Raw genomic sequence first — 15,314 nt, 5'->3', positions numbered from 1 at the left:
TCCTTGATCTTTTAGCACCTGCTCATAAGCTTTTCTCCTTTGTAACTGAACCTGACCTAATTTCAGAACATCTTGCACTGAGGCAGGACCCATGGGAAAAGCCTTAGTTTCTGTATGAGTGTTGAGACTGCTGATCCTAAAGAACATAAGATGAGCAACTGGAATGTGTGAGGAGAAGCAAATGTCACAAGGGTGCAAGAAAATCCTCTCGGGTTATGAAGTTTATGAAGAAATGCTTGTGTGGAGGGGCTCAAATGCAGTTCCCGAGGTGAGTGAACAGACTCCATGGGTAATCCAGATCCCCAGCTCTTGGAGAAAGACTTTCTTATGCTGACTTTGGCAAGTATATCTAGCTTGTCTTGAGCATCCCTAGTTTAGTCCTGACCTGTGGAGCATTGTGATAAATGTCGCTGATCGCTGGCAAGGCCCCTCCGGCCCTACAAGGCATGTGCCAGCTGTCGGTGGCGCTCAGCACAGGAAGATCTCAGTGTGGCTTGTAGGGTCTGAAAAGTTTGGCAGCCTCAATGCTTGAAGTGATCTCTCATGGATTTGTGCTGCTGTCCAATGGTGGACAGATGTCTTAAAGTTACAGAGATCTATTGTGGATGGCTGGAATTACGGGCTCTGCACAAGACAGTAATATTTAGCTAGGCATTAAAGCGGCTGGCAACGTGTAATGGCAGCTAAGGTTATTGAACAGTTTGAATATTGTGTTGATAGTATTTTCTAGGTCTGCACAGTATCTTAAAGGCAAGGAACCATTTCAGAAGCAGACTTCAAGGCAGCTGTAGCTGCAGCCAGTCTGTTACACTGCCTGCAGCCATTTAGCCACTAGAGAGCAGCAAGACCCTGGTGCAGGTTCCCCTAGCAGTGGTGCTGTGCTCCTGCCATACCGGGGTTTAAGAGAACCTGTTGTGCTGTGTATATCAAAGGCAGGAGTAGAAACCCAGACCAAGTGTAAAATGCATGTTGTTTCAGGGATTCGTGACACATCAAGAAACATCAGAGTGAATAAGTGATTTGTTCTGTGTGCTCCACTGGGCAGATAGTCAGCAAAACAGACCTGTAATGGGAATTCAATATGCTCTCTTTTTAAATTTAGTTAGATGGCACATAAAAGCCTTGTTTAGGAGATGAGGGAGAAAGGTAACCCCCTCAGCAAGTAGCTTGTAATTTTGTCTGCGTTAGGTTTGGCTAATACCTTTTATTTTTTAGGCTGTTTTTTTCTTCATGTAGATAGTACCCCATGTGATATCACCACATCAGATTTCTCTTGGCCCTTGGTTTAAGAAGGACTTTGAACGTAGGTTCCTGTCCTTCCATTTTTTAACTCACACATGACTGAAGATCCCAGTAAGCATGTGGGAGTGGTTATGAAGTTTGGTAGGAGCTGTTAACAAAGAGGCCAACAGCAAAGAGCACGTAATTAAAGTAGTCATTGTGATGTTTAATTTGAGAATATTTTCCTATTATTCACATCTTCTAAATCTGGATGTGATAGGAGAAAGATCAGCATAAGATGTAATAATACAGCTGGAGGTATTAAGTGCGAATTAAAGCTCAGCAAATAGTGCAATCCCCTGCCCAAATTTCCTAAGGAATAAAATGAGGACAGTAGGATTTGTAATACCTATTCTTCATTTTCACCAAAACAAATGTCCTAGCTCATGAGCAGATGGATTTCAATGCATGTTTTAGCTACCCTCAAGAAAGAAATCAGCTTATTGCTTTTTCTATTCACCACCTTGAAAAGAATCCTTGCTTTGAACTGCAGTCGTTCTTGGTGGTGACGGGCTGTGGAATCTTCAGCTCTGTTGGCTCAGATGAACTCAGGTCTCCCGGACTGTATGCTTTGATTGTCCTAAATTTGGCCAAGTGATTTATACACTTTCTTAAATTAAACTTCCACAGTTTTAACACATCAGGCAGCTATCTTAATCTCAATTTTATCTGCAAGGAAACTGACAAAATGTGAGATGACTTTCTCTGAAGGACAAATGAGAGAAATAGGACTGTGTCCCTGGAATCCTGATACCCAATCTCAGCAACAATCCTAACCCATGTATGCCTCATCTCCCTGGCATTCAGGAAGGGAGAGAAAAACAAACAAACAAACAAACAACAAAAAAAAAAAACGGAAAGCCTTTTCAGATAGTTCAGTTTACCAGAGACTGTTACACTGGTTGGAATCCCATGAGAACTGCTGAGACAATTTGCAGGGTATAAAATATGATTTGTGCTGCCAACCCTTTCCTCTGTGTTCTCAGATCGAAGATGCTTGCTGGGTAAGCTCTCATTATAGAAACATAGAAATCATGATTATTCAATATTACTATAAAAACACAGACAGCTGAAGAAGTATCACCTGTTTGATCTTGTTGCTGCTTTCATACTGAAAGGCAAATGAAAGAATAAGAAAACTTTGTTCAGTTTGTGACTGCTGGCGTTTGAAGCCCTGGGACAGGTGAAATGGAGAACAGTGTGGGCACTGTTAGTGTAAGCTTCCCCCCCAGAGCACTTGGATCTGATCTTGATCGAGTGCCTTTTCTGAGTTGGTGACCTTGCTTTTCCTGAATGTCTCAAAAGAGTGTAACTGCATGATAATTTGGAGGGAAGATACGGGAAGCAGATTTCTGGCAACTGGGACATAACCTGGCAGTTACAGGCTGTTTCATTAAAAGATGACCATTGCAGACTGATGATCCTCAGCAGTTGTTGGAAACTAGGTCAGCAAGAGACCCTGTAGCACTTGAAATTCTATGTACGTATACATAAAAATTAGCTTATTTCCAACTTCCAATTAGTAGTGTAACTGTCCTGGTTTTGGCTGTGATAATTGCAGTACTTAGCTGCCTGCCCAGTTAAGCCACCACTGTAACCTACTTGGTTGCAGCAAAGGCATCGAATAAAAATGTAGTAACAGGCACTGCTGGGAAGAGTTAACTGTAGAAGGGAGGCATCTGTTGTCTCTGCACCATCTGTAATGACTGTTTGTAAGATGTATGGAATCTGCTACATTCCTGTAGGTGTGTTCTGGAGGCATTTATCAGCTGTTTCATGCCTGCATATGCATGCTCAGGTAAAACTTATGCCTGAGGGGCATATTCAGAGCATTCTGCTTATGCATGGTAAATGTGGCATCTACTGTGACATTCACTGCACATGGCAGTGCTTTGGAGCTCTGTGTAGAGCTCTTCCGTACTCATTTACTGTAAATAATCTCTACCTCCTGATGCTGCAGATAGCAGTACATCTACTGTCTTATATGTGCTCTGTTATGCAAGCAAGAAGATGTATAAATTTTGTAGGCATACCTGTTCCTTGCATTAAATACACAAGTAGAAATGCTTTTATCTGCATTATATGCTACGTGTGATTACTTTGTGTGTATGTTGGTGAAGAGAAATGGCCTTGCTTCTTTTCTGTAAGAGCAAGTGCAGGATTGTAAGGGTGAATGCAAAGTCAGCTGGACGTTTTTCAGTTGTGCATGAAGTAGCTCCCAAATAGCTCTGTTCCAACGATCTTGAAGAGAAATGACAGTTCTCCTCAGGCGTTTGTGTAATTGAGGAAATGGGCTCTAGCAGCCTTGCTGCTGAAGCTGTGGATAATTGAGATGATGGACAGGAATGGTATTTATAAAGCAATCTCTATATAGTTATTATAAAATGAGTATACCAGCTGTAGAAAGCCTTTTTCTCTCCTGCCATTCAGTGGATATTGGGAGTTCAGGGCAAGTTTTGGAGACTTCCATTTGGCCTTGTACAGAATAAGACTCAAAATTTTTTGTCTCTGCAGGCATTCATTTCCTCAGTATTTTTCTAGGGCAAAGTAATGTTCTGCTACTTACTTTTCCAGGAGGCAAACAGACTAGACAGTTGTGCTTTAGGATTGGTTTTAGTTGTCACAAGAGAGCAGAAATACTTGAGAGAATTCCACTTCCAACCATGCTGCTGGTACAAAGTGAAGAGTTGCAGATAACACGTCGTTTATTCTCTCTGGAGTCAGTTTGATTCCTGCATTTCCTATGTCAGAGCCTTGTGAGTGCTGCAAACCCTGAGTTTAGGAGTCGCTCCTCATAGCCAGGCAGAGATCTTTGTTGGAGTCAGGCCATCCAGAAAGCACAAAGTGATGCTTGCTAAAGCACTTGGGGTTTTCCTTTGAGTCATGACAAAGGCCCAGGTGGAAAGCAGAGCCACATAACCTCTCCTTACAGGAAGGGCACGCTGTGTACCTAAGTCTGAGATTCAAGTCCGGGCTCTTCTGATTAGGTAAAGCTGTCCTGTTCTGGACTGACTGCTGTTTAAGTAATTGAATAATCCTTGAATCATGAGAAAAATGACTGACCTTGTGAGAGGCTCAGTCACTGGACTGTTGGGTATTCTGGAAGGAAGGCATCTTTTTCCTTTGCGTTTTGTTTGAAAGCTTTTTTTTTCTTCAGTTTTGCACAGGTGCAGAATGGAAACAAATACTGAAACCTTGCTGTTTGGCTGCATTTGTTTCTCCTTTTGATTAGTACCACCTTAGACTGTGAGGTCTGTGGCTGTGGTGCTTGCTCTGTCAGGGACTGCTTGTTGGGGGTTCCTTCAGGCTTTCATCCAGACCCTGTGCTTTTCTCCAGGCTGACTGTTAGTGTCAGAGGGACGGGGCTATTGTAGGTATTTGTCCAAAACCCACAGGTGGTCAAGATTACAAGAGCATTATGCTTAAACTTAAGCCGCGTGTCTAATTTTTGGTGCCTAAAACAGAGAGGAAAGTTAAGTTCATGCTGAAGCTGTTTAACTGAAGCATTGCAAAAATTAAAATGCTTTTTTCCTCAGAGGGAGGGTGTTCATACTGCAACATCCAGGTGAATATGTAGGGTAAACTGCGGAGATCATCATCCTGTGGTGCAAAACGCAGTATGCTGCTTAGCTGTGCATGTTTCTGTTCGCCCTGCTTTCAGCTGGCAGTTTAGCTTCTGTTGCTTGTGTTTGGTTTTGGCTGGGTTGCTGACATGCTGACAAGCCTGACTGAACTGAGCCCTTGTTAGGCAGGGTGGAGGTTTGGATCTGGGATCTCTGGTGCTGCTTGCGTGTGCTTTAGCAGAGGGAAACAAGGATTTAATCCAATCTGTTCTTGTTCTTTTGTGGGGAAATTTTAGGTATGTTCATATTCTTAATTTTTTATTTGTCACATCTGTGTAGGCAATGGTTTCTCCTCCCAGGTGGTATGATTTAGTACACCTGGGGTCCTTAAGTGGATGTACATGATTTTTATTTTTTTTTTTTTGGTCCGGGTCTGGGTTAAATACAGCAAACTTAACCAGCCTGAGCTAGTGAAGCAGGTATTTTAGCTGAATAGGAAAGAATGCGCTGTTCAGAGACCTTTTGTACTCACATGCTTGTTCTGCGATTAATGGTGTGTGCTGTGAGCTGTGACCTGTTAGGAAAGTACTGTTACAGGTAGAGGAATTCCAAGGAATTCGGACAGAGTCCCCTTGATTCCTTTGTATACAACGTGTATAGTGCATAACAAAAATGTCAAGTTCCTGTGGAAATTAATTCAAACAAGTCACCCTTTGTTTTGCAGGGACAAAATTTAATCTAGTCTAGATCTGGTCTTCTGGATTTATGAGGCGAAATGGGTTTCCTTTTGTGATGCTCATGTGGTTTGTCTTAAGCAGTGTAAGTAGGCAATGCAAAACGATAATCCACATCAGTTTTGGATGGTACAGAAAATTGAGGAAAAGGTCCTGAAACCTTTGCCCTTTTGCCATAGTCTGATGAAAGATTGCAAAGTCATGATGCTGATTTAATTTGTTTTGCTTGTTGATCTTTGGCTCAACTATCCCCTTTAATTTGGAGCAAAAGCATTATCTGAGGAAATCAACTGTGAAATGATTGTCCTAAAGCTGGAAAAATAGGTGCTGTGCAGTTTGAGTCATGATCGGTGCTTGCTGGATTTCAGATGGCAGTGGAAGAATCTGGGGTTTGCTGCTGTGTATGAGGCCAAAATTTGAATGCCTTAAGTTGTGTGATACTGTTAGCAATAATGCACAGATTGGAGTGTTTCAGCGTTATCACTGACATGAGAAATACTTCTTTTGGGAGGCAAGATACAAATAGACACAGGCTAACCTTTAAGCAGAAAGCCCTGTTGGGCTGAGTGCTCTTTCAGCCCCTGCAAGTATTAACAGAATGGCCAGCAAGCAATATGCAAAGTAATAAAACACTTGAGCAAATAAAAACACTTTGTATTTAATTCTCTTAGGAGAGATTGGATGCCACACAACTAAGCCTACTGCAACCCACCTCTGTCCCATGTTGTGACCTATTTCTGACACCGCTGGTAGAAGCAGGTGGTTGATGCCAGCTCCAGGCATGGAACCTGGGGATCTGGTTAACCTCCTGTAATGCACTTAGCGCATGTGTGCTTGGTGCAAAGCGCAGCCTGCAAGTATGTGAGGGCCGCTGCTGTAACTCTGGGGCCATGACGTAGCTGAGTCTGAACAGCTGACAGCCAGATTTCATGCTTGGGTTAGGTATGGTAACAGCGGGTCTAAGTGTAACGAGACTGAGCCCTGTCACAGGGTAAAGGCTAGTAAAATGTGAAACTCCTGGTGGGAAACAACCCAGGCAGCAGTGACTGTGAAATTGTCCTGACGCGAATACTTCTTCAGCAGGGATCTGGCAACAGAAGCTCTTATGGAAGCAACCACCTCGTGCTGTCATTGTGGTTCACACAGAAATAGTCCTTGATCATGGGTGGTATTTTTCACTCTGTGGGTCAGGTGTTTGAGTGGTCTCTCCTATTACACAGCTTCTGGCTTTTTTTCTCAGAGGGCAAGACAGGTGGTCAGCATCCTCTCTCCTAAATAAAAATGTCCTGAGAATGTTTGAGCACAAATAAGTGTTGCTTAGTAATCAGTGAGGTACTTGGAATTAAAGGGCTAGTCCCTGGGCGCGGGTATCCTGTCCTAACCCAGCAGATTCCCGTGGCACAGCCCAAGAGAATTATCTGAGGCTGTGCAAATGGTGTGGGGAAGGAGCCCCTGTCTTGCTCAGGTGAATTCCAGTTGTGTTGAGCGAGGCTGAGGATGAAGAAACTGTCCTGGCACTGCTGTGGACGGGGAAGAGATTTAAGGGAAAGAACTTCTGTTCCTACCACCTTTTCCTTCTGCAAAAGTGAAACAGAAGCAGAAAAGTCCCTGCCCACAGTTGCATGTAGTCTTGGTTAAGATTTAGGAATGATATTGTGTGGTTTTGAATCCCGGCTGTCTGAGGAGGAAGCTGAAAGTGAGTTCTGTGAGTTGATGGGGGCTGTGGGCTGATGGGGGCAGTGAGGGTACAGGTGGCTTCAGCATGTGGTGGCACCAGGTGGCTCAAGGACTTAGGTCCAGGTTTCATATCTTCCTCCCCTGTAATATGGAATCAGCTCGTTAGAGGAAAAGGGGGTGCAGCTCTCCTTATGCAGGTCTTCAAAAAAGTAAACTGTGGCTTTGTCTATTCTGTAGATGTTCATCTTTCAGAATTAACTGTTTTATTTGACTTTTTTTGATTTAAGTGGGTATTTGTGGAAGGTGTTCCATTTGTGTGTGCCAAGCATATAGATACTAAGGTGACAGGAGCTCCAGAAATTGAAGTTTTGCTCAAGCTGTTAACTTACAGGAGAAGCAGAGCAAAATGGCAACAGTAAAATAAGATCTAGCATTTGGGGATTAAAAAAATAAATATATTAAAATTGAACCACTTCCCCCTTCTTCTTGCTATTGTAAGTCTTCCTTTTTTTGATATGTTCAGTTATATAGGTCCTAGTTTCCACAGTTTTTGATGCTCAAAGTACTTGTGAGGTTTATTTTCAAACAAAACTTTGAGACAGCCCATGAAAACCAAAATATTTTGGTTTGGGTCAACAAATATTTTCTAACCTGAAACTAGTATTTTTAAAGGTTCAGGCTGTTGGACAATGAAAACCAAAGCATTGCCACATTGAATTAGATGTTTTTATCTGACAGCACACTTAAAATTCACACAGCTGGATTCTAGGCACTCTCTAGAATTTGTGTCACTTCTACCTGAAAATATACCTTAATGCAGTTTCATCCAGGAGCTGTTGAAAAACCTAGGGGATCTTGATGGAGAATCACTCTCACACCCACATCCTTTCTGTTTTGGTTTCGTTACCAGAATTTTGCAAGGCTGGTCGGAAACTGCTGTTCCTCCCAGTGCATGACCTGTGGTAGAGCCTCCTTAGCATGTTCAGTGCCTGGGAATCTTCCATGTAGCATGTGTATTCATCCCAGTCTAAAATCTGTCCTGCACGTTTAACTGTCTTTGTGGTGTCTTTGTTGGTTCCTGGACCTGAGGACATTCATCACCCCCTGTGTCATTTTGGAAGCAGCGCTGCCCTCCAAGAACTCCCTTTTATCAGCTTTTGCTCCCGTGATCCTGAGCTCCAGCACCAGCCGGCTCCCAGCTCTGGTGCCACCCGCTGCCATTGCCTTGGGAGCTTTTCCTCAAGCCCCCTCCTTCTCTGCCCTTTCTGTAAGCAGATAGTGGGACAAAAAATCCCTAGCCTTGCCAGAAGGCTGGAAGTCCAAGTTCACTCGTTCCCTCCCCATGCAGGGGGGCTGTCCAAGCAGGAAGGTGGGACGAAGGGAAAGCCTGTCCAATTGGCTCCTACAGAAAGTTATTTTCCCTTCTTACCCTTGTAATTCGGTTGATTTGTGGCAGCAGCATATTCGGTAATATAAACCCTGTCCCTCGGGATTAAGAGTGCAGTTACACTTGGAGCAGCTGCCTGCACATGTCTTATCCGCTACAGAAAAAGAACATGCTGCTGCTCCTCCTCTTTCCTGATTTTATTAGTATCGTTTCTTTCCTCTTCCTTTGTCTCTCTCTGACCTCCTCACAGCTCCACGCCGCTCCATACTTGCTTCGTCTCTTGAGAAGACCACAGCTGAGTTTCCCAGCACAGCCCCAGGAGGTTTTTTCCTGAACCAACATTAGGCAAAGAGGACAGAAAGCAAAGGAAAAAAAAAAAAAAAAAAAAAAAAACCTGAAAGTGAGCCAAGCTGTTGCAAGCAACCCTTGTCTTGGTGCTAAACCTACTGCTTTGTGAGAGGGGACGGGGAGGGACCTTGTTTTGCAGAGGGGAAGGACAAAAGAAACTTGAAACTGGCTTCCCTTGTGGCATGTCTGTCCTGAGCACCCCTGCCTGTTAAATGAAAGCACCTGAGCACCGGGAGGCTTCCTGCGTGAGAGGGAGGGCGAGAGCTGGACTGCGGGAGCGAGGGGAAGGGTGAGCTGTGGTTTTTGTGGTGTGGTTTACACAGAGATCAGAGCTAGCGTGCCTGGGGGTGGGAGCAGGAGGAGAAAGGGCATCTGATGCCAGCCGCCAACATGACAGAAACCCTGCAGCTCCCTGCACTGCAAGTCCCAGAGCAGCAGGTGGTGGAGGGCGGCCGTGCCTGGTCCAGTTCGTCCACCCCCACCCTGCGCAGGAAGCGCTTCAAGATGAGGCGGATGAAGAATGTGCAGGAGCAGAGCCTGGAGGCCAGCAGGTATCAGGATTCTCCTTCCTCCAGCAAGGAATACCTGCAGCTCCCCTCCATTGAGATCACCCCGTCCAGTGACGAGGACACCCCCTGGTCCAACTGCTCCACACCCAGTGCCTCCCCGCGGCGCAAGCGCTTCCTCCTCCGGAGGTGGCTGCGTGTGAGAGAGAAGAAGGAGTACAGTGAGAGCAGGTATGTTTTTGGCCACTCTCCCTTCCCTGCTTCCAAAAGGGGCTGTCCACAGCGGTTAGGGCCTGTTGTATCCCCACAGGTTTTGGTGGGATTCTCCCAAGCTTTGTCCTCACCTAGTGGCTGGAATGGGTAATGTGGTTGTTGGACTTGGTGATGCAGGACCAAATGGCCTAATCCTTGTGCCCAGACAGCGGGCATGGTAGAAACAGCAGTGCTAGGATCTGGCCTTATTTTAGTGGTTCTCCACATCCCTTTTAAAGGCAGCACAGATCCAGTGGAAAGGACTTGGGTGTGAGTGAGGGAGACTGTCCTTCAAGAATGGGTGGCAAGGCTAACATTGAGGCGTCCTGCAGAGACCCTTGGGAGAGAGCGTGGTGACATCTCTGGGGGGATTACCAGGACAGGGAATGAAGATGCCAAGCCTTGGTCAGTGTTTATTTTTGCGGTGTTCATGTTTATCCCCTGAGACTTTCTCTGAAGTCCTTCACTCACTTGCTGACATTAGGAAAAGGAGAAGATGGAGACATGGCAGCCTTGTGGTTGTTTCGTGGGTCTGCGTATCAGGATGTCTGGGTTCCATTCTTGGCTGCTTTCCAGACTTGAAAGTCACTCTGTCTTTTGGCTCAAAAGCAGAGGATGAATAATTCTAAGACCTCCAAGAGCCTGTCAACACAGCAAAATTAATGCCCAGTGAGTTACAGTGTCACCATTTGAAGAAAAAGCTGTGTGTTATCTAACACTGTGCAGGTGCAATTGGTGTCTACATCATAATGTAGTTTACTCTACTTTTAGTGTCAGAGTGGAACAATGTACATCTCATGAAGGGCCTAAAAACTACAAGACACCTTTTCCATGAGAAATTAGTGCATTATAAGTCTTTATACTAGCTTAGTGCTGACTAATTTTTCTTTTGTTGCACCTTTGTCTGGGTTTATTCCTGAATGTATGTATCATTCCTTTATTTAAAAACAAACAAAAACAAACAAACAAAAAACAGATGTGAATCCTCTTACTGCTTCTGCTCCCAACTTACCAGGTTGTCTCACTGACTCTGTTACACTAGTATTTACAGGACAGAGCTTTCTCCTGTTATTCCCTTTGAGTATGTGGTAACTTGTCACAGGATTTCCCTTTTGCAAGGTCAATCTATCATTTTATTAAGTTTCGGGGAAGCTTCAGCAATAAATGCATGCCACCAAGGACTCTGAGCCCTTTCTCAAAATTAGCATTTAAAAACATTGCTTGGTTGAGGAATACTACTGGCTTTCACTTAACTGTGGTGGTAATGTGATTCAGGATATCACATAGAAAACATGCAAAGGATAATGCATAGTGCATATGCTGAAGTGTTAGAATCACAATTAAGTTCTGAATTTCAACAGACCAGCTTTTACAGCTGAAGAATTTTCATTTGGGTTTATCGATAGTGAAAGTGTGAGAGGGCACGACAGATTTCTTTGTAAATGTGTAAAAAACAACAACAGCAAAAATAAACAAAACCGAACCCACGCCACCACCACTTCGTATCTTTATGTACACATGATATTTCCATGGCTGTGCTGACAGCTGTCTCCTTATTAATCTTTCTAAAGATGTTTCTGCCTTAACCAAGGTTATGTTTTTGAAGTGGTGACTGGAAAAAATGCTGAAGCAGTTGATGGATTAGGTGGCATTAACATACCAAAGCCAGCATGGCACCTCCTTTCTTCATAAGTAGCAGGCTCCAAATCTGTCCCCTTTGCAACGGAAAACATATGATGTTTTCAAATGGAATTTTTCCTTTCCCAGTCCAGAGGGGAAAAAACATAGATTGGTGGTCAGTGTGTGCTGAGTGTCTGGGCTCAGAGGCAGAGCTCATCACTGGGCTTCCAAAAGCTCAGCAGGAAACAACACAAAGCGCGCAGAGAGCTTGTCATGGGAAGAGTGATGAACCCTAAAGGGATTGTGTGGCATTAATTTGAAAGAGATGTAGCAGCTAGTGCTGCGGGGTAAACCTTACCACACCCTAAGGCTGTTGTATGTGAAACACTGCTCTAAAATTGCAGGGCAGGAGGCTGGCTTTCTGGGAAGCAGATTGATGCTGCCCATCTACCTTCCCCTCCTGAAGACTTGGCTATCTAGAGCACCAGCTCTTTCCTGCTGTTTTATTTGTGATGCTGTTCTTAACAGATGACACCTGTCACTTACTGTGCTATTCATTTAAGGGAAACAGACCTGTATGGCTCCTGTGCAGCGGAGGCTGAAGCATTTTGTCTAGTGGTTCCTCCACCAAGCCCTGCACGGTAATTATGTTTGAGCTGTCCTGCTGGTTAATTGCAAGTGCCCTAACTGTGATTCCCAGTGTGGTCAGCGTGCTGTGCATCTTCTGGTAGCAGAGGCATGCTGCTAAGTACCTGACTTGCCAAGCTTGTGTTCCTGAGTTTCACCTGGTAAAGTGTGCAGCCATCAGCATGTTTTTCCCATTGGAAAAAAACGAATGCTGTTTGCTTCTGATTGCTCCCTCTTCCTAATTGAATTGTTGTGAAGCACTTTCTTTTCTTTGAGTCTAATAACCTTAACCCTGTCATGGGGCCAGATAGCTGCCTGCTTGGCAGAGTTTTCCCAGGAGAGCTGGTAGCTGAGAGCAAGCTGTGCACCAGCTGATTCATTCCAGTGATGCATGTGTTGCTCACGCCCCTGAGCAAAAGCAATAGCTCTGTGACCATTAGCATACAGTAAGCATCCAAGTGAATAAACAAATGTTTTTAGGACTTAGAGGCTGTCTCTGATGAAAGCTGGCTGTTTTTTTTTTTTTTTTTTTTTTTTTTTTAATCTGGAAACTCTAGCCTATAAAATGTTTTATAACACTGGTTAGTTTTTAATAACCGGGATAAATTTAATGGTTGTTTGCCTACTGGTTCTCTACAAGCTGTTAGGTGGTTGATAGTGGGAGCAAAAGAGTATTTCTTTTCATTAAACAGGAGAGAGGGCATGTAAAAGCCTAGCTTGCCTACAACACTGAGCTCTCTTCAAGATGAGGAAGAAGCCACTTTTCTGATAGATGGTTTTTCCTGTAACTTGTGCTTGTACAAAAGCATGATGACCCAGACTCCATTTGCTCTGGGGGACTTGCATGGTCATTCAATACCTTGAATTATTTCAGAAGGGATATAGACAGCTTCGTAGCTATGCTTTGTCCATTGTTTACTACCCAGTTAATGATAGAAGTTACTTACCTGCATACAGTTTTGTAAAGTATGAATCCTGCACACAGGAGCACAGAACTTGATTGAGGCAGTGCGAGGCTGTCCTCACAAACTGCATCTGGTAGCTTTTGGCTATGCACACATTATTATGAACGTGCATTATTGATGTGGGGGATGTGTCTATCTGCTTTAACTGATTTATTTACTGAAAGCCACCCTTTCTAGTAATGTCTAGAACTACATGTGATTCTTCATGTATGTAATGCAAGAACTGTGGAGAGTGTAGATGACTTTGGCTCGAAGCACTGCTCTCCTTTTTGCCTTAAAGCTGGTATTGAAGTGAAATCCTGTCTGTCCTTTCCCTGGCAGAAGCTGAGAGTAAATAGGTGCCCCTGCACTGCTGTGGCCTGACTTCAACTCTTGTGTGAGTGCTCCCCACCAGCACAGGTGTATTAGTTGAGGTACAGTAAATCACTTGCTTGCCATGAGTTATTCATGCTGGGCACAGGTTGTGCTGGTGGTAATCTGAATGTGCTCCCCTCCTGTGGGGAAAAATATGCCAGAAAGCCAAGGATGGAAGAAATTCAAGTCACCTGTTGCTTGTCATTATTCCTTGGTGGATTTTCTCTCATGGGATGTCCTAGAAGTTGTGCCTTGATGCCTGCAGTCCCTTCCTTCCCAGAGCTCCCTTTTGCCTGAGCTCCAAAGATTAACGTTTTTTTTTGTTTGTTTGTTTTTGTTTGTTTGTTTAATTTTTATTTTATTTTATTTTCCCGTTAGTGTTTGTCCAAAAGCCAAATTCTTGTCTGTTACAGCATCCAGAATAGCTTAATAAATATAAAATGTTGGTGCTCCGAAGAACATTAAAAATATTGTGGATTTTGTTAGATCAATATGGAGTTCATTGTTCTGCAGCTCTTGGCACTTCTGAAGATGGATGTATTTGGTTTGGTCTTCTGCTGGAGTTAAGTCATAAATGACAGGTTCAGCTAAAGGGAAAGGACTTGCCCAAGTCCTCTTTAACAAAACTGTTAAAAATGAAGAATATTATTAAAAGCATTTCATCTGATCTGACGAAAGGGTATGTGATGGGGAGACAGAGGTCTCTTGAATTGCCAGACACAAAACCATAGAGGTTTCACAGAAGAAATTTTCACAACTTATCTGATAATAGGAACTATTAGCAACGTGCTTTGTGTGGCCGTTACCGTTCACATCCTCCGGCAGAAAGAGGTAAAACTTCAATTTTTTTTTTCCTTAAGGAAAAACATTCCTATGCAAAGTCTCTTGGTCAGCTTAGTGAGACACATCAGGTGAGAGGGAACTGCTGATTTGTTGGAACTCATGCTAGAAGTATTATAAAGATATCTTAAATATCCTGATTTAAAAAAAAAAAAAAAAAAAAAACCTCTTTAATTTCAAGTAGTTCATAATGCTTTTGCTTTGCTTACCAAAATTGCAATTTAGCCTGTTTCTGGAAAAGAATGTTAATCTTTTTCCTTCCCCACCAAAATACTGTGGTACTTCCTAGAGGAAAAACCTCTGATGAATGCTTGAGATAGTGCTTCCCCCTCCCCTAAATAACTGCTAAAGGTGAAAGAAATATCAAAAGTTACAAGAGTAATGGCTGTAGAGCTTCTTGCATTATGGAAGGGCTGTGGAAAGGCAAATAGTGCTTGTGTTCTCACCTTTGGGAAGGCTGCAGGCTGGAGGTGGCATCAGTGACAGCATTTACTGACTCAGAAGAAGGACTTGAGGATGGGAAACCATTCAAGCCCCAAGCTGCTTGTGATTGAGAGGAAGAACGGGGGGCTTAGTGGCCTAAGGTTTTGTTCATTCCATGCCATGTAATTGCCAAGAACCTGCAAAAATGAGTACTTCTGCCATTGGTTTTTCTCAGGTTGTCTGGTTTTTAGAAACTTCCACATTTCAGTTTTAGGTCCGAGAGGAAGTGGGGCTCCTGTCTGAAACACCAGGCTGCGGCAGGGAGCACTCTGTGTGCTGCTTGGGAGATGGAAGATGCTGCTTGGGAGATGGGAGATGCTGCTTGGAAGATGCTGCATGCATCTTCCCATGGTTACCTCTTACACAACATTAAAACAAACAAACAAACAAAACTTGATTTCTGGAGAAAATAGAAGCAATGCGAATAATGTGCAAGCATCCTGAGGACTGAATTTGAGACTTGAATATATAGATGGCATTTAGCTGGTATCTGTGCTCTCTTGCATCTTCAAAGCAAAACCAGGAAAAGTTTTCTGCATCGGCCTGTGTAATAAAAAACCCACCGCTGTTGGTAGCTCTGGAAAATGCAAAAGCACAAACCTCCACTGATGTGGTATCTTTTTGAATCTGAAATGTGAAAGGACATGAATGATGGCTTAGCAGGGACTTGGTTATTA

The 15,314-nt window shown here is 43.6% G+C and overlaps 1 protein-coding gene across 9 annotated transcripts in view; it reads left to right on the top strand.

The window, feature by feature from the left end:
* The window catches only part of GRAMD1B (GRAM domain containing 1B), a 147,133-nt gene that overhangs the window by 44,770 nt on the left and 87,049 nt on the right, over window positions 1-15,314 (top strand). For all 9 annotated transcript variants that reach the window (XM_035346305.1, XM_035346307.1, XM_035346306.1 and 6 more), the window contains one exon: window positions 8,893-9,727. In XM_035346305.1, the coding sequence (XP_035202196.1) occupies window positions 9,366-9,727 (362 nt within the window). In that variant the 5' untranslated portion in view covers window positions 8,893-9,365. The remainder of the gene's footprint in view (window positions 1-8,892; window positions 9,728-15,314) is intronic.

This window comes from Oxyura jamaicensis, chromosome 24 (genome assembly GCF_011077185.1).
Source record: "Oxyura jamaicensis isolate SHBP4307 breed ruddy duck chromosome 24, BPBGC_Ojam_1.0, whole genome shotgun sequence".
NCBI classification, from domain to species: Eukaryota; Metazoa; Chordata; class Aves; order Anseriformes; family Anatidae; genus Oxyura; species Oxyura jamaicensis.
Note: the sequence above shows the minus strand (reverse complement) of the source record. Positions and strands in the feature narration are given on the sequence as shown.